At 33.8% G+C, this 24,877-nt stretch overlaps 1 protein-coding gene across 1 annotated transcript; it reads right to left on the bottom strand.

The window, feature by feature from the left end:
- Positions 1-14,894: 14,894 nt before the first annotated feature.
- LOC141814216 (protein MOS2-like) lies at positions 14,895-20,087 on the bottom strand. Its single transcript, XM_074702161.1, has 2 exons — positions 18,569-20,087; positions 14,895-15,510 (listed from the first exon to the last, which is right to left on the bottom strand). The coding sequence occupies exon 1, from the start codon at positions 20,024-20,026 to the stop codon at positions 18,620-18,622; it is 1,407 nt and encodes a 468-aa protein (XP_074558262.1). The 5' UTR covers positions 20,027-20,087; the 3' UTR covers positions 14,895-15,510; positions 18,569-18,619.
- Positions 20,088-24,877: the final 4,790 nt, after the last annotated feature.

Here is a 24,877-nt window from a genome sequence, read left to right as displayed (position 1 = left end):
AAATGCCCAAATCGCCAACTGGCAGGATGACGTCCCTTATTTTAGAGGTTGGTTACGGCGTTTCAAGGATGCCATTTACGATGCTGAGGATGCTATTTACGATGCTGAGGATGCTAAGCTTGACGAGAGACAGGTTAGTAAATATACATACAATTTCCAATGATTCAAACTATGCAGATATAGCTAATTCTTCTTCACTCTCTGATGTTAAAAAAACAGATAGATGAGATTCATGAGAAATTTCAACTACTCACGCAAGAGATTAAAGATTTCCTTCAAGGGTTGAACAAGAGAGAGGAAATCCCAATTTGGCGGAAAACCACCTATCGCATGTCCAGATCGATCAGAGGAAGAACAGATGATATAAACGAGCTGAAAAATTGGCTACTAAGTGATCCATCTACAAACTCCAGCAAAACCTTCTCTCTTCTGTCTATTATTGGCACAGGAGGCATTGGCAAGACGGTTCTTTCTCAACTTGTCTTCAATAATCCAGAGGTGCAACAAAACTTTGAGGTCATGGCATGGGTCTTACCATAGAGCTACAGCGCCGCTTCACTAAAAAGGCTTGATTTCCCCGTGGGAGAAGTTGAATCGGAATCTCTGTCACTCAAAGCTTCGCTTTCCCTTTTCCCCTTGAATCTATCTACTCCGGCTACAGAGCATGAATGTGCTCTCGGTGAACTACCTTTAGATTAAGAGAAGACAGTTCCAGCATCATCCTAAGAAGACTTTCGCCTGGTACTCACTCCTAAAGCAAGCATTTCCCTTGTGCCTGCTATTCTCTCTTCAAGAAGTGCATCCGGATCCTCATCCTCATCTCTTTCACTCTGGGCTTCTTCAAGAATAGCGGATTCTACCCCAGGATTCGTAAAAAGAGAAAGAAGCAGCCACCTTCGCCCTAGTACTGGGATCAGGAACTCCTCTATCTGTTCCGTTGTCATACTATATTCTCTATTCTACCCTAGAGTCACTCATTAGCTCGAAAAGTCATTAGAAAAAAAGACCTTATAGAGCGGAAGCATTGGATATAAGCGACTCCGTACGTACCTCCAAACAAAAGGAGGATTGTTCTGTACGTGGACGGATGTATAAGAACAGGTACGGCGGTCTCCCGAAGACCCATGCAAATACTGTGTATGATATGGCCCATTGAAAGCAACTCGGCCACGATTTATTCTTTTTCATCCTTCAGTTCGGCTTCCGGTATTCCGCCGATATAAGAGCGGGAGGACCTGACAACAATTCCATGAATGGTCCTGCCCCCTGTTCGGTGGCAATCCATTAGGTAGTTCACTAAATACAAATTCAGATTTTTGCTGTATGGCTTCCGGTTTATCCACCCTTCTGTCAGTACTCACATCTATGGCCAATGCCTCAGAATATTGTAAGAAATTGTGACTATGGGACCCCTTCTCCATCCTGTGAGCAGAGATCATTTGAGTGGGTGGTGGTTCGAACCCCCTCAATGTGATCACCTTCCCATCCCGATAGACATATACCGCTCCTTCATTTGGAAGGTGACGTCACCCGCATTCGGCACCCCAGCCCATAGCACTCCAAGATTGACTCTTCTCATCAGGAACGCACGGATCTATCGAATGAAAAGCGGCTGCCCAAGTCAAGTCCCAGTCCCAAAGTACGCAATTTAAAGGGTGAAGGCCCTCCTTATCTCCCTCTCTTTTCTTTCCTCCCTGGTCGTGGTGTGGGACTAGTGCAATCATTCCCTTCCTCACAGCTCCTTCTTCTTCTTAACTGACTTCATCACCAGGAGTGGATTCAATTGCTAAGAAGGCATTTCCTCCAAGAGTTTCTTCTTTCACAACAACCATGGCATTCTCTGCCTACTCATTAACTATATCATTTATATATAACCTTTGTAAGCCTTCTGATCTTCGAATACCCCACGGAGCGGTACGCAAGTAAGTCAGTTCTGTTACTTCCCTGCCTTCCCCAATCAGTACCTTGCTTCTAGACCTCAAAACCGCTTATTCGATCACAGTTGATTCCATTCCGTGCCTGAATGTGAAGTCTGTCCCTCAATCCGATTAGGGGCATGCTCTTTTTCCTAGTGCCTGACTTAATAAAGCAGACATCTATTCAATCGGAATTGATATTTCTAGAGGTATACTCAATTTATCGAGATCCCTCTTCTCCTCCTGAAAGTCCCACACCGAATACGCATTAAGTTAGCTTGAAACGAGCAGCGGTTTTAAGAACACTTTACAAATCTTTAACAACGGGTATGCTATTAACAGTGGATAGGCAAACAAAGTAAAGCAGTAAAGCAGTCAATCCACTAAGAAAGGCTTTAATAGCTATTCACTCACCAACAAGAGCGGCAAGAGTTCGAGCTTCTACGGGACTAGTACCGGTTACGAGAGCAAGGGATATTCCAACAACGGATCTTGCTAACATTAAAGACTCTACTTAGTGAGTTGCCTACCCTCGCTGGTGGACTAGTTTAGTTAGAGGATGGGACGATAGAGCTCAAATCAATCGAATACCGTGAGTGACCTGACCCGTAGAGTGAATGGCCCGAACTTAATATAAGCGTTACATTAACTAACGGCAAAACATAGATTTATCACTGCATCCATCTAATACAGAGGCTAAAGAAACCTGATACGGAACAGTGCTATTGAAAATTTCAAATTCAAGGAAAACAGTTTAAGAAAGGTTGATGTAATTGAAGCTAAAGAATCTCTAAACAAATTAGAATTCAAGTAAATGCTAAAACATTAACCAGTAAACCAAATTCATGATCTGTTGAAACAATTTGATCAAACACAATTTAGAAATCGATTATCAGAAACAGGAAACAAAAAGCAATGCAGTAATCAGAAAATCGATCTCAGATCTTCCCTTCAATCATCAATCTCCTCTTTGCCGTCACACAAAGCCTGATAAACAATCAGAAATTTCAAAGAAAAACTCCAAATCTCAGCTCGAACTTATTCTGGATCAGATCCAATCAAAGCAGTAACTGAAACCCTCAAGAACTTCTTCAAACAGAGCAAATCCAGATTCTAATCATCCAGCTTGAAATTCTTCAAATCGTGGCCAATGTAATGCTCAGGATCCATCGAAATCCTCCAAAGAACCTCTCCGAATCATTCGATTGCTCCGATCATGTTGGATCGAAGAAATATCAGCTAAAATCCGCGTGAATCAAAAACGCTGGCAAAACCCTCGCCGCGCAATTCCGACCGTGATTGATTGCTCAGCTTAGCTTGTAGTCGTCTCTGGAATTCGGAAATGAATTTCGAAGAGAAAGAACTAAAGATCGCTACTCTAAATCTAAGAAAACAGAGGAAGAGAAGTCGCCGAGAAGACGCTGCTACAGGAGTTACGTAAAAACACTACTATGCATTCCTCGCTAACGAAGGATTTAAACTGGGTACTGTTCACAGCCAAGTCGGTTAAGCTGGCTCAGCCTAAGTTAGCTCTAGTTCAACCGATTTCACCCAATTAAGCTCCAATTAATCCGATTTCAGCTCCAATTGAATCCAAATCTTGATCATGATGCTTATCAAATCGTAGCCCTCATATTCGATCAACTAGGTAATTTGATCGATGCAAAATGAATAACATCATTGGGCTCTTGTGTTGGTATTCAGGATCCATACAAAGAAAAATAAAAATAACTATGCAGTGAAATGAAGTAGTTGTACTTTTCTTCTTTGTAAGTTGTGTAGATGATTGTACATACCCGAAGACCTCTTGATCTTCTGTTGTATTCCTCTCCTCTTCTTGGACGTTGTGTGGGCAACGATCTACCAAGATGACTCCACCAAATTCCTTCTAATCCTTTCTTCCAATCCGATGGCAAGAACTCAAGGGAGAAGCTTTCTTCTTCTTTCTCTTCCTCTTCTTCTTTCTCTTCTTCTCTTCCTATCCCTCTCCAATCTTCTTTAGGCGCCGACCCTATCAAAGGAAAGAATCCTTTCAAGGTGGCGCCACCTAAAGAAAGGAAGAAGGAAGAGACTTAGAGGAGATTCGGCCAAAGAGGAAAAGAACCTCCCCTTCTTCCTCTTCCTCTTCCTCTTCTTTCTTCTTTTTCCTCTCTTGGCCGCCGGCCCTAGCAAGGGATGAGGTCCTTGTGCGCCGGCCCTAGCAAGGAATAAGGGAAGGGATGCCTAAGCAAACAAAGGGAGAGGAGTAGAGGGAAAGGGGCGCCGACCCTAGCAAACCAAAAGGGGAAGAAGCCTCTTGTGTGCCGCCGGCCCTAGGAAGCAAGGAGGAGGAAAAATTGATGTGTTGTTGCCTCTCCTAACTATCCCCTTTTATAGCTATGCCATCTTAGAAAATTTAGAAAGAATCTAACAAATTTTTCTTATCCAGATTTAGTTAGAAAAAATCTAATAAAATCTCTTGATAAGATTTGTTAGTTTTCTTAATAAATTTTCTTAACTAAATTTTGTTATTTTCTTAACAAAATCTCTTAATAAAATTTTGTTAATTTCTTAACAAAATTTCTTTATTAAGTTTTGTTATTTTAACAAAATTTCTATGAAAAAATCATATCAAAATTTTGTTTATGATTTAGAAGAAATAGAATTCTTAACAGAATTTCATAACAGAAATTCTTATTTCTTAACAGAAATTCTTAACATAGAATTTTTTTTTCACAAGAAAAATTCTTAACAGAATTTTCTACCCGAAACTCTTACAGAATTCTCTTAGGTGGATTCGAGGCTTTATCCAGAGGCTACAGTAGGGACCTAGAGGAGGAATTGGTTATGGCCTCCTGATGGGCTTGGGCTTCCTGTGTTCTCCCTGAACACCCAACTCAAGTCCATCAATAATAACTCATACCACTAAAGGGTTATTATTGAACTACCGCACCAATCCCATATTATAATATGGGCTCCTTCTTATTATGAGTGCATTAATCTCCCTGTGTTTAAGATATCGTATGTCCGTCAATTAATTGAATTACTGACAACTCAATTAATTAACTTCTGAATCCAAGAGTAGTACCACTCAACCTTATTATCATGCGGAACTAAGTCCACCTGCAGGATTTACATGATAATCCTTATGAGCTCCTCAAGGGGACATCATCAGCCTAAATATTAGGACACAGTTTCCTTCTATAATCAACAACACACCATATACATAGCATTATCTCCCAACTCATCGGGTCTTTTGATTTAACGAGATAAATCTCACCCTTTGATGAATCAAAGAAATACATACTAAGTATATGTGCTTGTTATTATATCAGGATTAAGAGCATGCACATCCATAATAACTGAGGTCTAGTTCAATTATATAGTCAGTATAAATTGAACAACCTCAAACGGTCCTGTTCAATACACACAAAGTGTACTAGTGTAATTTAATAGTCAAGATAAACTAATATCAATTACACTACAACTACTCTCAATGGTTTGTCCCTATCCATCTTGGTTGTGAGCTACTATTTATAATTTATAAGGAACTGATAACATGATCTTCTGTGTGTGACACCACACACCATGTTATCTACAATATAAATTAAGTGGACAACTGCATTATATAAAATCAGATATTTGACCAATGTGATTCTTATTTCATATTATTTTAAGATAGATGTTTATACAAAAAGCTAGACTTTTAGTATACATCCCAACAGATAGTTCATTTCTTCTTCCCCTTTACTCTATGTGACCTTCTTTGGTTTAAAAATTCAAAAAATCATTTTGTTGAAAAAAAATATAATGATTGATATGTTGTGCAATTTTTTTAGGAGTGGAGTGTGTGTGATGATGAGTTGGATGCGCATCCAAAGGAGGATGAGAGTTGTTTATCTTTTAGGGGGAAGGAAATGGAATTCTTGTAAGCATTGTTAATGGACATGTTTAACATCATAACAGTTCATTATTTTATGTCTTCTTTTTCCACATTCATACTATGTCTTTATATGTCTTTCTTTCTTGTGCTTCATTGTGATATACATGAGTTGTTCTTCATGAATATGATAAGAAGTCATGGATACTTATGTTTATAGTAGTGGAGAATAGGAAAAGTGCAAGCATATGGTAGTGAAACATCATGAGTTGCATTGAGTGAGAACTCCATTTACATACATGCTATTGAGAGTGAGAGCACCACCTTATACCTTGTGAGAATTACATCAAGTTTAGTTTATTCTGTTGGTGCGAGAAGCACTAGATGATCGAACCTTAGTTTTGGTAATGACACTAAGTTCAAGTTAAGTGTGTGTTGAACTGATATTGCTAATCTAGTGTGCAAGGAACACAGGTAAAGTCCTAGTTGAGGCTAGGCAAAGGATAAAGTTCTAGTTGGAGGCTAAGCAAGGACAGTCCTGATCTGGATGATTAGGCAGAAGTCTTGGCATAGTCAAGAGCACTAGGTGCAAGCCCATGCAGTGTCAGAGGACCGGAAAGCATGACCAAATCCAGTTGTGAACAGTTAGGAAACCAGAGGACGTGGTGAAGTCTAGACGATCTAGAGGACCAAGTCACAGCAGCAAACCCTGGGGGCCAAGGACAAAGCCAAGCAAAAGTCCAATAAGTCTGGAGGACTTGGTTGGCATCAGGTATACTCTCTTGAGAGGAGTGGGTCAGGACGCGTTCCTGAGAGAAACATTAGGCGTCGATCTAACCCAAAGTCTTACTGGAGGTCTAAAGTTAAGACCAAAAGACAGTTCGAGGAACTGACTCTCCACCTATACTTTACATATTTTTGGAGCTAACTTTTAATGCAAATTGGAGAGGTAAAGTACTTAGACTCCGAGCAAAATTATCCAAGGTTCAGATGTTGAAGTCAACTTGAGGGGATAGTTAAGTCGACCTGAGCTTGGATAATTACAGCGGAAGTCAAAGTATAGATTAGATTTTGCGAAGCGAAGCGGAGAGTAACATCCAGTCATAGGGAGAGTCATTAGATTTACTCTACTTTTCATTTCTAAGCATAGATTAGATTTTACATGTTAAATGTTTATTTAAATTCCTCTTACAATTTTGAATGTTGATTGTCATTAGCTTCTTTTGCTTGTTTGTTGAAGCACTTGTTTACTTTGTTGATGCAATTTATTCTTAGCATTTTCCTATTATAAATTTTGTTTACAATACTTAGTGTTCTTTTCATTATTTAGATTTAGAATTTAATACAACCCCCTGTCCAATACAGAGAAAAATTTTGTTTACAAAATCCAAATCCTCAATCACAATAACCACTAGGATTACCGCACAACGTCCACAATCGTTGGGAGACAACTCGAGTTACCCTATACTACTTTTGTTAGGGGATTCGGTATAAATTAAGTTGGTGTGCTCATTTTAGACAATAAAACAAAGAGCAATCAAGAAGTCAAAACATGACTTTCATCATAATTTGACATAATAGATATGAGAGAAACTAAGTACATCTTAAAAGTAAAGATCATAAGAGATCGATCAAAAAGACTTTTGAGTTTATCTCAAGAGGCTTATATCACTAAGATGTTATATCATTTCAGCATGTCAAATTATAATATTGAACAAACACCTATAGAAAAAAATATTACTCTGAGAAAGAGTATATGTCCCAAGACTCCAAAAGAAATAATATAAATAAAGAAAAAAAATCATATGTCAGTATCATTAGTAGTTTAATATACACTATGTTGTGTACATCTTTTGATATCAACTATGTTGTTGGTTTAGTTAGTCGTTTCCAGTCGAACTCAAGATCGAGACATTGGAAAGCGATAAAGTGGATATTCAGATATCTTAAAGGGATAATAGATTATTGTCTTTGTTTCTAAGGATCTAATATGAGCCTAAAAGGCTATATAGATATAGATTAGGTAACAGACCTTGATGATATAAAATCTATATCTGGTTATACCTTCTTGCTGAATGGTAGCGTCTTCTCATGGAATAGCAAGAAACAAGTTTGTGTAGTGATGTCGATAATGAAAGCTGAGTATGTGACTTGTTCAGCAGTTATACAATAAGCCATCTAGTTAAAATGGTTCATGAAGTATCTAAAGATTGCTGAGGACAGTGAAAGCCCTATTATAATGTACTGTGATAATCAAGTTGCTATAACTTTTTCTAAAGATCTCAAATATCACAGCAAAGGTAAGCACATAGCTATAAAGTATAACTTTATAAGAGATATAATTGCTAAGAAAAAGATAATTTTTGAGTATATCCCTACACGTCATATATCTACAGATCGTTTTACTAAGCCATTGACTGAGAGTCATTTCAAAGGCATGTGTAATTTTTGGGACTTAAGAGAATGTAACATATTGTAAGACAATCAGATAATGTGAGATGATTGTTCATGAAATGTCATAATCTATTCAGTGTATATATCCTTATTACTTTTAGATAAAGTCTCGGTGAGTATGTTGGTAGATTGAGATTGAGATTAATCCTCTTACATGGGTAATCATCTCTATTTGTTAAGTATAAATAGAGGTAATACTATTACTTATGGGGCAGCTAAGAAGCTGTGAATGGAGGCATACCTATAAGTTGGGGTCGCTTTAATAATTGTATCAAGATGAAATCATTTGTGAATTGACAATAATCGGAGTAAATATACCCACCATTTACTAAACCTACTAGTAGTCAGATTGAAATTCATGAGTTGAATACAGAATTAAATATTAAAAATGTCTAGATTGAAATCTGTATGAGAAAATAATATGTACTCTTATTAATAAAAAGAATAACATGGTAATATGTTATTCATATCAATGTGCTATAGTGACAATAAGAGTAGTAGGAGAATGAATCTCTGCTTCTCTACTATGTGAGATCTTTTAGATTATAAGTTAATCTCAATTTTACCCTAAATGACTATTTAACTGTCTACTTGAAGTTTCAACCAGGGATTGTTACTTTAGCATGTATCTTATTGACTATGGATGATTCGGTGTATGGAACATGATTAAGAAAGTGATTGATTAAAATAAATAGATTTTCGCTAAAAATATTAAAATAATATATATCTTTGACATTTATTCACTGGTCGATCAATTATATTTTTTGTTGAATACAAATAATGTAATTACAAATAATTATATTGAATGGAGATATTGTGAACATGTTCTCGATATATAGTTATTATAAGGGATTAAAGATATTCATATTGATGTAAATGAAGTAATCTGGATAAATATAAGATGATATCTCTAATTTATTTGGAAGAGCAGCTATGTAAAATATAACAACTTCTTAGCATTAATCGTTCGGTATATTTATTGTCGCCTGAATTATTTTTTTAGTATGAATTAGATATTCTATTAGTCTTTGTGATTATATGATTTTTGTGACATGATTTGGATGAGTAAAAGATGTTGATAGTGGAGACATGAGCATCCAAAGCAAGAAAAAAAATGTGATTGATGAAATTTGAAGGATTTTTCGATTTCAATAATCGTCCTTCTAGACGACAAATAAAATCATCATTTGGAAAGCAATAATTATAAGTATTTTATTTTACTTTTATAATATTTAATTGTTGTTCGTGCATACGAAATTAACAAGTGTCACTGATAGTCAAGCAAAGCAGTTGGACGCTCAGCTACGAATGTCAAGTATGGATGATCATCCTATTCAATGTGGTCACATGGCTGCCCTGTTCACATCATTACTTGTATGCACATGTATCGTGCTGGCTTTCATCAAGTTTCGTAATACCTTATTAACTCTCCTTTTTTATTTCTTTAATTCTTCTATCATCTTTTTGGCAAAAAAATAAAATAAAATAACTCCTCCTTTATCTAAATAAAAAAATTCTCTTTTAAAAATTATCAAAACGAAACTTTAACTAAAATTTTCTCCACTCCATCTGTTTTTATATAAATAGACCAAGGTGATTTTTCTTTTTTATTTATTTTCTGTTTGTCAGGTTTTTTATTTTTTTTATTTTTTATAGAAAAAAGAAAAGAAAATAAAATAAAATAAAATAAAATTAACAATAAAAAATCTTTTTTATTTCCTGTTCATTCAATAACTAATTAGAAGAGAAAAAGAAAAAAAAACAATAAAGTAAAGCGAAAAAATAGAAAAAAAAATTAATAAAAAAGGTACTTTGGAGCCGGTTTTAGTTTGTGCTGTTTTATTTAAAGTAAATCAAAGGTAGAGAGCGGAGGAATATTTTAGATAGAAAAATAAATGTGAAAGGGTTGTTTTAATAACTTTTAAAATAAAGATAATCTATTACTTATATGAATAAAGAAGGATGTTGATTTTTTTTCTCATTTTTATTTTATGAAAGATCTGGAAATGTGTACTGTACAGGATTTGAATGGTTTCATCAAGTTGTCGCAAAAGCAGAAACCAGGACAGGTACTGGTCCAGTCATATAAATGCCATAGCCCTACCAAGGTCAAAGGATCCATTGGTCTTTTTAACACGCCAAGCATAGATAGAGCCATTTATCCGTCGGCGTTTCAGTAAAAGATAAAATATATTATTTTAATAATTTTATATGATCAATTTTATAATTATTTATAAATAAATTAATTAAAAAATTATAATTAATCAGAAAATATTATCTTGATTTTATTAAAATTTAATTTTTATTTATTTTAATAAATCTATTTGAATTTTAGAAGGGAGAGAGGGCCGATGATATTAAAGAAGAAGAATGTACGTGAGTGAGAAGGAGAGGTAGATGAAAAAGAAATGAATCTGAACCTGAGATTTTCATTGACCTGGGGGCGGATTAAATTCTGATTCCGCCACTGACGTCACAGATGGTGGATCCCTTTTTCTGGATGGTGATGGATAGATAATAGAGGCACGTAATTTTACACTTATTCCTTACATTTCTCAATTATGAACGCTTTTGACTTTGACTGCATTTAATTACGACAGCAAATTAGGACCATAATAAAATATTAAAAAACACTATAGCCTCTATAAGTTACACGTAGAGCGAAAGAATTAATTCCAAAAACAATGCAACTACTCTTATTTATTGTGGTGGGCATCCTCAAGCCTAGTTCTTCACTTATCTTAATTAATTATATCATTAATTTCACTTTCATCACTTATTTTGGATGGCATTAATAATTGAGACAGACACATGTAGATGCATTTTATTTTTTGCCTAAAGGTCGAAAATTAAGTCAGAACTAACTCCTTGCCCACTGTTTTTTTATTATTTTGGATGTGACCGGCAATTAATTCAGTAGTCGCTTCAAGTTTCACAACTAAATCATCTAGAAGCCAATTAACTTTCGAGTCACTATGAGCGACTAAAAAGAGTGAGTGATCAACTAATTAAAAAGTATAATTTGACTAATTTTGGAGCAAGGGGCGGAGCTACATAGATGTCTACCTGGGCTTTAGCCCGGGGCCCATCTAGAGGTGCCTAGGGGTGAGAGACGGAGGAAGGTGAAAAAATAAAAAAATATATATAGTAAATTTTGTTATAGTCCGGGTGTTTTTTCTATTAAAAATTTTAGCCCGGTCAGATTGATAATCTTGGCTTCACCATAAATTTTGGAGTGAAATGAAAAGTTAAAATATTTTTGAGGGAATTTGAAGACATGAAAATGTTGCTAAGGATGATAACAAATTTAGGTACTAAATTAAAAAAAAATAAAAGAGTAAGAAGTAATTAATATAAACCTGAACATGATTCAAAATCTGTAGTTTAAAGATGTAATCCTCAAAATCAGTTATGACTCACAGTTTTGAATTCGGATTACTATTTGAATTTTGGTTCAGTGTCGATTATGATTAATATTAGACCTATGTATTTTAATTTTTTAAAAATATTTAAAATATAAATTTTGAAAAGTAAAAAAAATAAAAATAGCTTAAACTTATTTAAGTTGTGTATTCACTTAGGCTATAAAAGAGAATCAAAGCATACTTAATTTATTTATTCTTTTATCTTTATTATTTTAGAAAGGGGTATTGTTCACTCATTTTCATTTTCTGTCCATGTAGTGTTAATTTCTTTTGTATCTAATTTTTTTAGCTCGTCCAATGTTGCATTCCTTTTTTTTTTTTTTTGTGGTTCTCGTCCAATCATCAAACTAGTGCTTGAATTTTTAAAAAGTCTCAAGTCAAAGTAGATTGCTTTCATCCAAATTATTACATTCAGAATTAAATATTTATTAACAATAATAATTGATATCTGATAAATTAGAATCTTCTAACTTTGTCTTCTATTAGTATCACCATAAAATATGTCTTACTATATGTTTCATTAAAATTAGAGGAAGTATAAAATAATTTTCAAGTTCCTATTTAGAACTTGACTCATGGCCATTTTATACATGCTCGTAATAAAAATTGTGGTTAGTGAGTTTTAAATTATCATTACCACCATTGGTACCTTGTGTTTATGTGTATTATCTTCTAATCTATTTTTTAAATTGTAGTCTTTGTAAATATCATATAAATTGATTCTAGTATTTTGTACAATTAAAGCAGATCAAGAGAATAATATCTTTTAAATAGTGTAAAAGCATCATAATACATAATTAATAATTCATGCTAAACATCTAATTTAAGTCTAAATCTAAAACAATACAATTAAATAAATATTAAGAATATAACAAAAGTATTTCTCCTAATCTAATTTTATTTATAACATGTAAAAAGATAAAAATTTACTGATAGTATATTCATTTAAAATTAAAATTATATTACAAAATTGTATTACAACTAAATGAGAAATAGAATAATAATTATGAGATAATTATTTAATTACAATGTTAAATATTTTTAAAATTTTATAAATATTGCTATATATATTCCTTGGATGGAAATAAATATATATTGATATTATTAGCATTTTTATAAAATATAATAATTCTCTATATTAAAATAAATCTCATAATGTTTATATAAGTTTTTTTTAATTAATCAATCTTGCACACATAGATTTAAAACTTGAGAAATACATCAAATATGAAAAATATAAACCACATATAGTAAGTTAACATACAATTTTAAATTCTTTCAATAATTGAAATATTAGAAGTACCATTGTCAAATAATATTAAAAATATCTTAAAGCTAATCTATATTCTTTTAAAATCAAATACATTAATCAAGATATATTATGAGCAATGTGGTGCATCAAATACTAGATATGCTAATAAATATTTTGAATTAATCAACAGTTATCAGTCAATGAAAAATCAAACTTATGTAAAAATGAGTAGATCGATCACTTCAAATATCAAAACATAAAGATATCTTATTATTTAGCTAATTAAATTCTATAACTAAATTTTGTTTACCTTGTCGTACTAATTTTTAAGTGTAGGAGTATAATTCAGGAAATATGTTTAACTGTCAAGTTCAGTAATTTTGGATAAAAATATTCAAATGTGTATTTAGAACTAAAATTAAAAAATATTTAATAAAAATAAATCTAGTTAATAATTTTCTTAATTAAGTATTAAAATATTTAAATAAATTAGAATTATTACCTTCATTTGTCGATAAAAATTTGGATAATTATATTTGAGAATGATTGACTCTAAACTCAATTGGATTGCTTAGTTGCAATATGTTATTTCAATGACCCATAACTATCACTACTTATATTTTGTATAATTTTTTAAATAAAAGAGTGATTTTCTTAAAAAGAATGATATTTATTGAAAATAAACAATTTTAGCGGTGAAGCATGTCATACTTTAAAAGTGCTTATACTTTCTTGCATCTCAAATGTTGGGAATGACTCATTGTTCATAAATTCAATATTATGCATTTTTAAAATCTGAATTACCTTCTCCTTGCCCTTGTGAAATGAACTTAGCTCCTTGTATTTGAATTAAAGTTTTAAATGATTAAGATTTGAGAATTGAGAGATGAGAATAGTGAAGTTGATATAAAAATAATGAAATAGAGTAGATTTTTTATAGAGTTATAGAATAATGATCATCACATAATAGTCATTAACAAAACAAAATAGTCAAAAAATTCAAATCGTTCAAAAGCGAGAACAAAAAGTAATCTGGCCATTGCAATCATTGATTAATTGGTAATTCTAACGACTAATTTTCAAAAAAAAAAAAAAAATCATAAGTTTGAACTACTGATTTGAATTGACAATTCAAATTGACAGATCTTGATTTTTTTTTGTTAGAATAATCAGTCCATTGCTAGTTACAAATTTAACCCACCAACTCAAGTCAACGAGTGGCCAACCTATTAACTCGGTTAAGATTCTGAGCTATAAGTTCAATTCACCTTGATTTTTTTTTGTTAGAATAATATCATGTCATTGTCTTGCTAGTTACAAATTTAACCCACCAACTCAAGTCAACGAGTGGCCAACCTATTAACTCGGTTAAGATTCTGAGCTATAAGTTCAATTCGTACTCGTCCTGTGGTGGCGTCTAATGTAATATTGTAGTGACATATAATATTTGTATGATAAACTAGGGAGAAAGTTGTAATTTTAATTTTAAAAATATAGAATCTTGATGTATGTTTTGCCAATGTAAATTTAATAAAAATATTAAAGTTATAAATATTTACGAGTAAAATATAATATTGTTGGTGATACATATAGAAATCACAAAATTATTTATATAAAATGTCGGGAAGAGTAATTTTTTATTACATAGAAACATAAAGTGCTAGAAATAAATACAAAATTAAATAATTTCTAAACTTTGATATAATATTCATTTAGATTTCATTATAATTAGTTTAATTCATTCTACCAATTGACATGTTTGGGTCATCCAATCTACATATTCGTGTACCATTCTCGGCCTAAAGACGTTACCTTGAAGTATGTCCAACTTTATTGATCCAATGTTGATCTACCTGAGTCACTCAATTAATTCCTCTATATATTTACCTATATTTTAATTTTAAAATAAAAAATAATGTTATATTCACTAAGAGGGAATGGAATAGACGAAATGAATCATTACTTGAATAGATCATTATTATACATCAAAACATCCATAAAAAGATTGAAATAACATCATAGAGCAAATAAATCATCCCCATTCCTTCCATTGCAATGTGCCAAATAGGCACCATATTTCTGATGGTACGTGCAACAAATTGCTTCCAACAGATATTAAGTATGATTTCGATTCCAGTGATGATTTCCACACAGATAACTCATCATCCCTTGAGGCAATACCAAAAGGCACAGCATAAGATCCAGATACCTTGTAAATCAAAAAATACCAAAAGGTACAGCCTGAAATAATTAGATGGCAACATGGACCTGTCCCATGATCGAGCAAGAGATGAAACGGAGACCTTGTTTCATAAGGTACGTAACAGCCATACCATGCAGTTTTATCCTACCCGAAGAATCATGTAGATATCTTAATTTCCTTGTCATGCGTGCACTTGAGCAGGCAACCATAAATACTGGCAATGTCTTCTCTTTCAACTTCTTAACGTTATCCATACGAGATTTTGCATATAGTGTTCATGGAAATATCAACAAGCCTTACAAATAAAATGCCGGAGAAACAAATTCACAGCGTTTCTGAAAAACTGTCAAAGAAACACGCGATTGCAGCAGAAATTCGATTTACTTCCACCAAGTATGAACCTGCATAATGGTACAAGTAGTTGTCAACGTGGAAATGAATATAGGATAGCTACTAATTGTGAACTGAGCTGTTGTTATACCAGAGTGAGAAATATTATTTAGACCGGAGAAACAACCATATAGGAAGAGATACAGAATAGGTGCATGTTTTCCAACATCCATAGGTTGATACCAAACTGAATGAAAAACCACAAAGTTTTGCTCTTCTCACTTCATTATTGTCTCATCAAGAACCAGTCACCAAACCAAAGGAATAAAACTAAGTTTTCCAACTAACTTCTAAATCAATAAATATAAATTAGGACAGGTACAAAACTCACAGATTCGAAAATTAATTACTTTAAGGATTTCTGATTTAGTTCTCCATTCCATGGATCAAATGTCAAATGAGCTACATCTACCTCTATTGCTTACGAGACAGCTATTGATACCCTAAAGCTTTGCCAAACTTCATCCCTGAACATTAATTTGCCTCTCATGCATCTATATAAATTTCAAATGTAACATTACTTTTCTTGATTCATGCAAAAATGAAGCTACATGACTAATTTTTGAATCACCTCAATTGAGAAAGAAAAGGAAATAGCTCAAAGTGAATGTTCAATGCTTTACTAGCCATTGCTAGTATGTATTCAACACGGTGTAAAGTCTTTGTATAAGAAATTTTCAAATTGATTCAGCCACTTGAAATTTTCAAACTAAATTAGTCTTCACTTCTCATTTTGGAAATCAGCTTAAATTACATTTTTTTTAAAAAAAAAGAAAAATTGCTACCAATTAACATGTCCACATGAACTAGAAACTAGAATACAAAGCATTATTTTAAAAGGTATTTGACATAGCTACACATGTTAGTACAATTATGCTCCAACTTGGTGTTGTTAGAATTGTTTGATAAATCTTTCGGCGAAGGTATCTATTTGACTCAAGTGTTTAAGTTAGGATAATGTGTTAAGTGTATATGGTGTATGAAGTAGCTAAAGATTAATCGGATATTTGACAATGGACAAAGTCCAATTGGATGGGTTAAGATTAACTGGACACTTGACAATGGATAAATACCAATAGGTGTTGGCAAAAGAAAAGTTCAACAAGTGTTGGTGGAGTGAAAAGTCCCACAAGTGTTGGTAAAGGAAAAGTCCAATAGGTGTTGCCAAAGCAAAAAACATTTGTAGAAGAAAAAATACAACATGGGTTGGCAAGTAGAAGTCTTGGTAAGCAAGTGAAAGTCCTGGTAAGTCCAGATTGATTGATACTAGACAAATCATGAAGTGCCAAACAAGGCCTCTTAGCAAAGGAAGTTCCAAAAGCAAGTCCTTTTGACATGTTAAAGCCTTAGTAAATGAAGGTTAATGAAGTCTCAAAGGCAAAGCCTTTTGACAGAGAAATTCTTAAGAGGCAACTTCTCTTGGCAAGTAAAAGTTCTTGTAGGTCAAGATTAACCAATACTACACATAGAAGAAAGTCCCAGAGACAATATCACTTGGCATGGGAAGTTCCTCATAGGCAAGTGTTCTTGGCAAAATCAGGAAGTCCTAGAGGTGTGACCTCCTGGTAGAGAAATCTAAATGAGACGTGAGCCTACATACTTTAGGTTTTAGGAAGACCTAATTAAAGCGAAAACTCAACCTTAGAATTGGTTGGATTGATGATCCAGTTGATTGAAAAATTAATTCAATCAATTAATGATTGTGAATTAGGCAATCAACTCAAGCCGATTTACCTATGAACAAAATATTTATGTTCGGAGGTCAATCGACTGGGGCACAATCAAACAATTGGTTGATAGAAGATCAATTGATTCATGTATCCATTGAAGAGCTAAACACTCGATTAGACATAGATGCAGTTGACCCGACTATCTATCCATTAGCAGACAAAAGGCTAAAGTAGTCATGAGCACAATCGACTAGACTATAAGAAAGAAACAATAGGAGTTTTTGGTAGCAATCTTGGGTAATCTTACATGAATAACAGAAAGCAAAAGCAAAACAAAGCCAAAGAGATCTTTAATCTTGTATTGTTTCTTATTGCTGTAATCATTGCATTACTTATTAGTTTATCTTCTTATTCATTGTAAAGAAAGTTGTAAGAAGTTTCTCTACCTGTGAAAGGCATCCAAAAAGAAGAAAGTATAGACAATTTTTGTGAGTGTTTCACAGATGAAACATAAGCCATAAAGTAGAAACCAAAGGTTCTGAACCATGTAACGACTAAGTGTTAGGATTACTTATGTCTTACATTAAATGTTTTGATATATTTTGCTATGTACTAACTTAATTGTAGACACGAGCAAACTACTTTAGCGATTTGCTATTTACCCACTCCTTAACCTCACCATCGATCAAATAGCACATGCATCTGCATATGCATATGAAGTACTTCTATGCAACACATACACCCACATATGCATGTAGATAGCATTCATCTTCATTAACTTGTGTAGATTAAGTTCGCTAGTTCAGTAGTTCTATGCAACATAATATCTTTAAGAATACAATAGACAAGGAGTCAGTTATTGTAGTATAATTAAGTTTAATCAAAAAATACAAATTTATGATTTATAATGGGAAAAATAATTAAGAGAAGAGATTTCTAGACAAAAAGAATGTAGATGTAAGGAGGTGATGCAAAAATACAAAATGCTAAGTTGATTCATGAGGTGATCCATCTTCAAACGCTTCAATATAGAAAAAAGCTACTTGTCACAATAGAATTCCCGTCACAAATTTGTGACGGGAATTTGCACCGTTGGATTTTAAAATTAAGATTAAATCTTGATCGTAGATTGAATGGATGATTGTGATTGAATGGGTGATTGTGATTGAACGGTCCAGATTCCCATCACAAATTTGTGACGGGAATATGTTGTGACAAGTAGCACCACTCTTCAATATATACATACATCAAAATAAATAAGATGGAATAAGCATATTTTAGCAACATTTTCTCCACTTGACAATTTTTTGAGCCCATGATCAAATATAAGATGCTTAGCAAACATTTATTTTAGTTAAAGAAAAGCATAAGCTTAATGATTTGAAATGCCTTGTCTTACCTATGTCAAGAAAGCAGCTATGCCCACTCGATGTCATCATGAAATCAACAATCAATATCCAAGGTAACTGGGATCCCCAAGATATTCTGCAATCTCATCCAGCTTAACCTTGATAAACTCATGACTACCAGCCTCCCTTACCAGTCCAGTTCCTTTCTCAGCGTTTCTCTCTTCTAGATTTCCAAAAATTCCTTTGTGTTTCCCATACAACACAAGCACTAATCCTCCTAGCTTAGGCAGAGCTGTCTCCAAGATGTCCTGATCAACACATTGTACCAATTCTTGACTTCCATCCATAGAAATGTCGCAGGTTGTTGGTCCAACCACATCAATCACCTTACCCTTCTTCAGGTACAACTTTCCACCCATGAAATCCTTGTTGATTATTCTGACTCGAATATAACTTGTAAGCCATTGGACCTTGGGTGCCCCATTACGATCAGAGCTCCTGGTGCTTTGCTGCACGCTGTTACTCTTGTCCTCTCTTCTTGATTCCATGCTCCTCCTCTCCTCTCTCTTCCTGTTCTCCTTCTTCCCACTGTTGTACTCATATTCTGACTTCTTAAGCTTCTTTAGGAACTTCTCTTCCTCCGCTGATCCCAACTCAGCCACCATATCATCCCTTAGCTTCACCTCCTCTCCACTCCCCTGCAGCTTCAAGACAAGCTCAAAATTCTCAAAATTCTTCAAGACTATCCCTTTGGAACCCATATATCTGCCTGATATAACCCTGACTACCTTCTCCTTCTCTCTTGCTTTCTCTTTTGAGCCTTCCACAACCCAAGAGCCTCTTCTCTTCTTGGGATCGCCCGTAGATGGGTTGTATCCGAGACCTTCAGAACCACCCTTTCTCTTGTATTCAAAGACCTTAGTGTCAGCCAGATCCTTGTTCCGTCCAATCACTTGGCCTTGCTTCCACCCATACCCAGAAAGGACAGCGGCAGCAAAGTCCTCCACCTTGACTTGCTCGAAAGCCTCCATGCTTTGTTCTTCCGGCCGATTCTTCACATCTTCCCTATATCTCCGAAAATCTTCGTCTTGGGCACGGCTGCGTCCACGGGCAGACTCGCCCCCTTCCTCTCGGTGGGACCTGGATTCATCCGCCGAACGAAGGGTGAGACCATAGGGGATGCTCCCAGCAGGGGCGTCGCCAGTAGAGGTGTCTAGGACAAAACGGGTGGTTGTGTCAGCGGAGGAGGGGTCGTTATCGACGTTGGGAAGGGGGAGGAGGTTCTTCATCCGCTTCAAGGTAGGGTTGCTGTAGGCGTTGGGAATCGGGGCGATGATGAGCTTGGAGTCGTCGGGATTACGGACTGCGGAGGGATCGAAGACGGTGACGAATTGGGGTTTCGAGCCGCCATCATTGGCAGGCGGCCGGGCGAGCTTGGAGGCTGGGGGGCGAGATGAGCTCTTGGAAGAGGAGAAGGAGAAGGAAAGCTTTGTCGCTTCTTTCTCCATGATTCCTCCAAGGCGGCGGAGAGAGGGGTCAAAGAGAGATCGGGAATTAGTGAAAGATTGCAAAGGCAACGGAAGAGAGGATTTCGGACATTGTTATAGATCTTTTTTACTATAAAAATACTTTTTTTTCTTAAAAACATAAAATAAAAGGCGTTCCTTTTTAACGTATTGTCAGATTTTTTTTTTCTGTAAAAAAACGTCTTAGATGCCTAAGATTATTTTCCTCTAAATTTGCAGTTTAAAGCCCAACGTTCAAATTAAATTTTATGATGTTTGATTCAAATTATATTTGAATTTTATTTATTTATATATTATTCATAATTTAAATTTAATTAAAATTTTTATATTTTTAAATTTGATAATATAAATTATTTATTTATTTATTTATCATATTAATAAAAATTGTGTTGATGAATATAACTTATATATTTTATTCATAAATATTAATATAAGTTGATAAATATTATGGAGTTGATCATAAATATTTTATATTTATTTATTTTATTTAATAAATTATTTAAATTTATTTATTTAATTGATATTGAATAAATATAACTAAATTTTAAAATACTGAATTATTACACGTTTGATTCATAAAATTCATGGGCATCTTAAAAATTAGGACAATTTGATACGTGCCTTAAAAAAATTCATATAATAATTTTAATTTGCATTTGTAGTTTTGACTTTATAATTTTGATCAAAATTATTATATAAGTTATAAATGTATTATATAAATCTAAACTTATTTTAGTCCATAAAAAAGTATTTTTATATATTTTCTAGACTCTACTGAGTCATCATTCATCGTGTATATATATATATTTCATTTTTATTTAGTTTAAATCCATATTTCAATTTTAAGTTTGACTTTCATATGCATAAATATCTTAAATTATTAAACAAATATTTTGATGTATTTTGGACTCTAGACGTGCCATGGGGTGGATCTAAATTGAATCCGATTTAGGCTCGTAATCGAGTTAACAAATTAGTTGCTCATTGACCCAATTAGTCAGGCCTGAACAGTAATTGTGTTATGATTTAGAGGCCCAATTAACTATCGATTCAAATTGCCGATTCGATAATTTTTTTATTTAATATATTTATTAATATTAATGATGTGGTTCATAATTAATTGATTTTATTTTTCTATTTAAATTAAATTTTTAACATATTTATCTTACATTCTTTGATATGATACTATTTTACTTATCTATTTAAAGTAATTTTTAATTTATTTATCTTAAGTTTTTAATGCGGAACTATTAAAACTAATTTATAATCTATTTTAATTTATTTATTTTAAATTATTTGACATGGGACTATTCTATTTTTTTTAAAAAATATAATTTATTCAACAATTAAATTATATACATATAGTAAAAGCTATCCTTCAACTTATAATTTTTTTTAATGTAGGAAATAGTAAATAAAACAATAAGCAAATAGATCTAACAAGTAGAAAGTAGAAAGTAGAAAGCAGAAAGCAGAAAGCAGTAAGCAAATAAGTGTAAGAAAAAGACTTAAGAAAGCAAGTAAGCTTGTATGAGAAAATTTCTTACATTTTTTTTAAAGTGTAGGAAATAGTAAATAAAATAGTAAGCAAATAGATCTAACAAGTAGAAAGCAGAAAGCAGTAAGCAGAAAGCAGTAAGCAAATAAGTGTAAGAAAAAGACTTAAGAAAGCAAGTAAGTTTGTATAAGAAAACAGGTTAGAAAGATTCTTGTTTTCTTTCTTCCTCTTTCTCTTCCAGTGAGCCTTACCTGTGAAGAACAAAAAGGAACTATGCCCCAGCTATCTTCAGGTCTTATGACTCTAGGCCTTGCCTTACTAAGCCAGCACAGGTCTTACTAGTCAAGTTCTTACAGTTACTGTTTCAGAGAATAGATAATGACTGAGGACTAAGTTAAAGAAGGAAGAACAAGAATCTTTCTAGCCTTAGCAAATTAACCTTGCATTATAGATAATCACACAAACTTTATTAAAAACAACTTAGTATTTTACAAAACAAGAACTTACAATCACTTCGGGCTGATCACAAGAAAGTAGAGAAAGTAGAGAAGGCAAACACTACTAGAGAAGCTCTCAGTGGGGGGGGGGGGGTTGGATGCCTTAGGTGCATCCTTACAATGGTATTTATAAAAAAAATGATAATCCCAGTAGCCACATCTCTGGGGGTGGTCGGCCCAGGTGCATCCTTGGGGATCGAACCGCAGGTCCCTGAGTTACAACCTGGATGTCCTACCGTTGCACCATTGCCCCGGGGACTACAATGGTATTTATAGATACATGACATGAGATACATAGTAGGAGGAGAAGAGATAAGAACAAATCTTCTGGGTGGAAGAGTGAGCTGTCCCTTTTTCTTTTGTCGGTGGAGTCTGTTGTCATGGTTGATATCACACCTTGTTGTTGTCGTCATGTCTTCGTCATGACTGATGAAATCAATATTCCAGCATGTTGTCCATATTTTGGTCTTCTGTTGGGTTTGGGCTTGGAGCCTGTTCTGGGAATGGTTCAGGGAGCCTAGTAGAGGCCATATGGCTTCGGGCCAAGTAAGCATTGTTCACTAGTATGGAACTTGCCATTTTTTTGGAAGCCCAATGGTCGTATTTCTTCTTGTATTTCTCATAAACTATTTCATGTTTTGTATTTATAGGAAATGGAAAATAAGAAGTTCCCAGTTCCTTTGGCCAATATACCTAGGACAGCGACTCGCCATTCTATAAGTTGTTTAGAAAGAGTAGTTCTGGCTGTCCAGTGTACATCTGGGTCTGATACATAATCTTCTTGGCCACAGTATAGACCATTAACATCATTCACATCTATTTTAATAAGATGTTTAGCAGGTTCAATTTTTAAGGCCTGCCATTTAGGAGGTGTACTGTCTATAGTTAAGATTACAAATGTTTCTTGCTCCAATATATATTGGAGTATTTGGCAGAGCTTGTATGGAAACTCTTGTATAGAGTTTAAGTCATGTATCCAGAGTTTATGTAGAAGACCATAGTCCATGAATAGGAGAGGGTCACCAGTCTTCCTAAAAAATTTCTAGGTTGAAATTTTCATAATCTATGTTGGCCTTTCTGATAGAATAGGAGAGCATACAGGGGCACCCTTGGGATTCTGTTTCCTGGCATTGTGGTGAAGTCTTTTGGCATTTCAATTTGAAACTGAATTCCGCTTCATATGTAACAGATATTCCATTTTCGGAGCTTGGCTCATTATGTATCATTTCTAACAGTTCACATAATTCAGCAAACTGTTGGTATGTTGTATTTTTGATCTTGTCATTGATGTATGTATGTATGTCGATGGGAAGACCATGAATATTATCAAATATTATTTGTTGTAGCCTTAACGCTTCTAGAGTCATTATTGTTTCTACCGATTTTGTAGGAGCCTTATTCTGTTGTAAGTCCAACAATGTAGTGTATTTTCTCGGTTTATTCCAAACTATCATAGGCTTTTTGTTTTGTAAAAGTAATTGTTGTTTTGTAGCCAGAGCTTGGGAATAAGTTTTTGTTTCTTCTTTTTCTGTTTGTTTTGGTTCAGAAGAGTAGATGTCTTTAATGAGGTACTTATGAAAAAGTTTGGCCCAGCAGTAGCTCTGACTGCTGTCAAGTCAAGGCATCCTCTATTGTAAAATATCCTTTATATAAAGGATTTTCTAACTCTTGTATAGCAGTTGCAACCTCAGCCCAAGTTTGATAAACTCCTGTATGAGGTCCTGTAAAGACTGCATAACAAGTGAACTTTTTCTGTTTTGCTTTTTGTAAGAAGTAATGTTGTAAGACATTGATAACAAAGATTTTATAACCAGCACTTCCAGGAGTGCTAGGAATGTTCCAAATGTTGTCAATAAGGCATAGCTGTTGTGCATCAAACTTGCTTCTAGTGTCGAAATGAAATTGTTCATTATACTGATGATATTGTGGTAATGCTTGGGACCCAAATCTCATATTAGGCATGACTAAGGATCTGACCTTTATTTGTCTGTCCATCTATATAAGAATTATATGTTAGTGAAATAACCTTGATAATGTATCTGCTAAGGAATTGTTACTTCCCTTAATATGTTCACATTGAATTCTTAAGCCTCTGTTTATAATGGCATCAGAAAATTTTATCCATCTTTTTGTACTTAGACCTTTCCTAAGTCCTTTTGTTTGTTGACTATATTTTACAATGGCTTCACAATCTGTTTTTACTGTGATTTCTGATTTATTACAAATAAAAAGTCTAAAAGCATCAAGACAGTAAATGACTGCTAGAATTTCATAATCTAGGGAGGTTAAGTGTCCTTTTTCTCTATATTGTGCCGACGTGTATCTGCAAAGTATTTCTGTTGTTTTGGGATCGTATTTTATCTTTTTCTTTAATAAGATTCCTCCCCATCCAAGTTCACTTCCATCTGTTTCTATTAGCAAGTAGTCTGTATCTAAAGGAAGAGTTAAAGTAGATATGGTTTTTACTATAGCTTTAGTTTGCTGGATAAGATTAATATCTTGTTGATTAAAATACTTTTGTCCTGTAGTGGAGGTTTTATTATATAATGGTCCACTAATTTTTTCGATGTCTTTTAAGTAAGGTTTAGCATAATTTAATAAGCCTAAAAAAGATCTCAAGTCTTTTGTTTCTTCTATTTTATCAGGAAATGCTAGTATTTTTGTTGTTACATGTGGTTATAAGGTTATGGTTCCTTGACCTATTTCTGCTCCTAAAAATTCTATATGTTGAGTTCTTAGTTTCATTTTCTTTTTGGAGACTATAAGCCCATGTTTTTCAAATAAGTTGAAAACCATGTGTAAATGTGCATAATGTTCTTCTTTTGTTTTTGAAAAGAC

The sequence above is a fragment of the Curcuma longa genome, chromosome 21 (genome assembly GCF_044706935.1).
Source record: "Curcuma longa cultivar G26 ecotype Majalengka, Jawa Barat chromosome 21, ITB_CL_G26_1.1, whole genome shotgun sequence".
Lineage (NCBI taxonomy): Eukaryota > Viridiplantae > Streptophyta > Magnoliopsida > Zingiberales > Zingiberaceae > Curcuma > Curcuma longa.
This window is presented reverse-complemented; position numbering and strand designations above follow the sequence as displayed.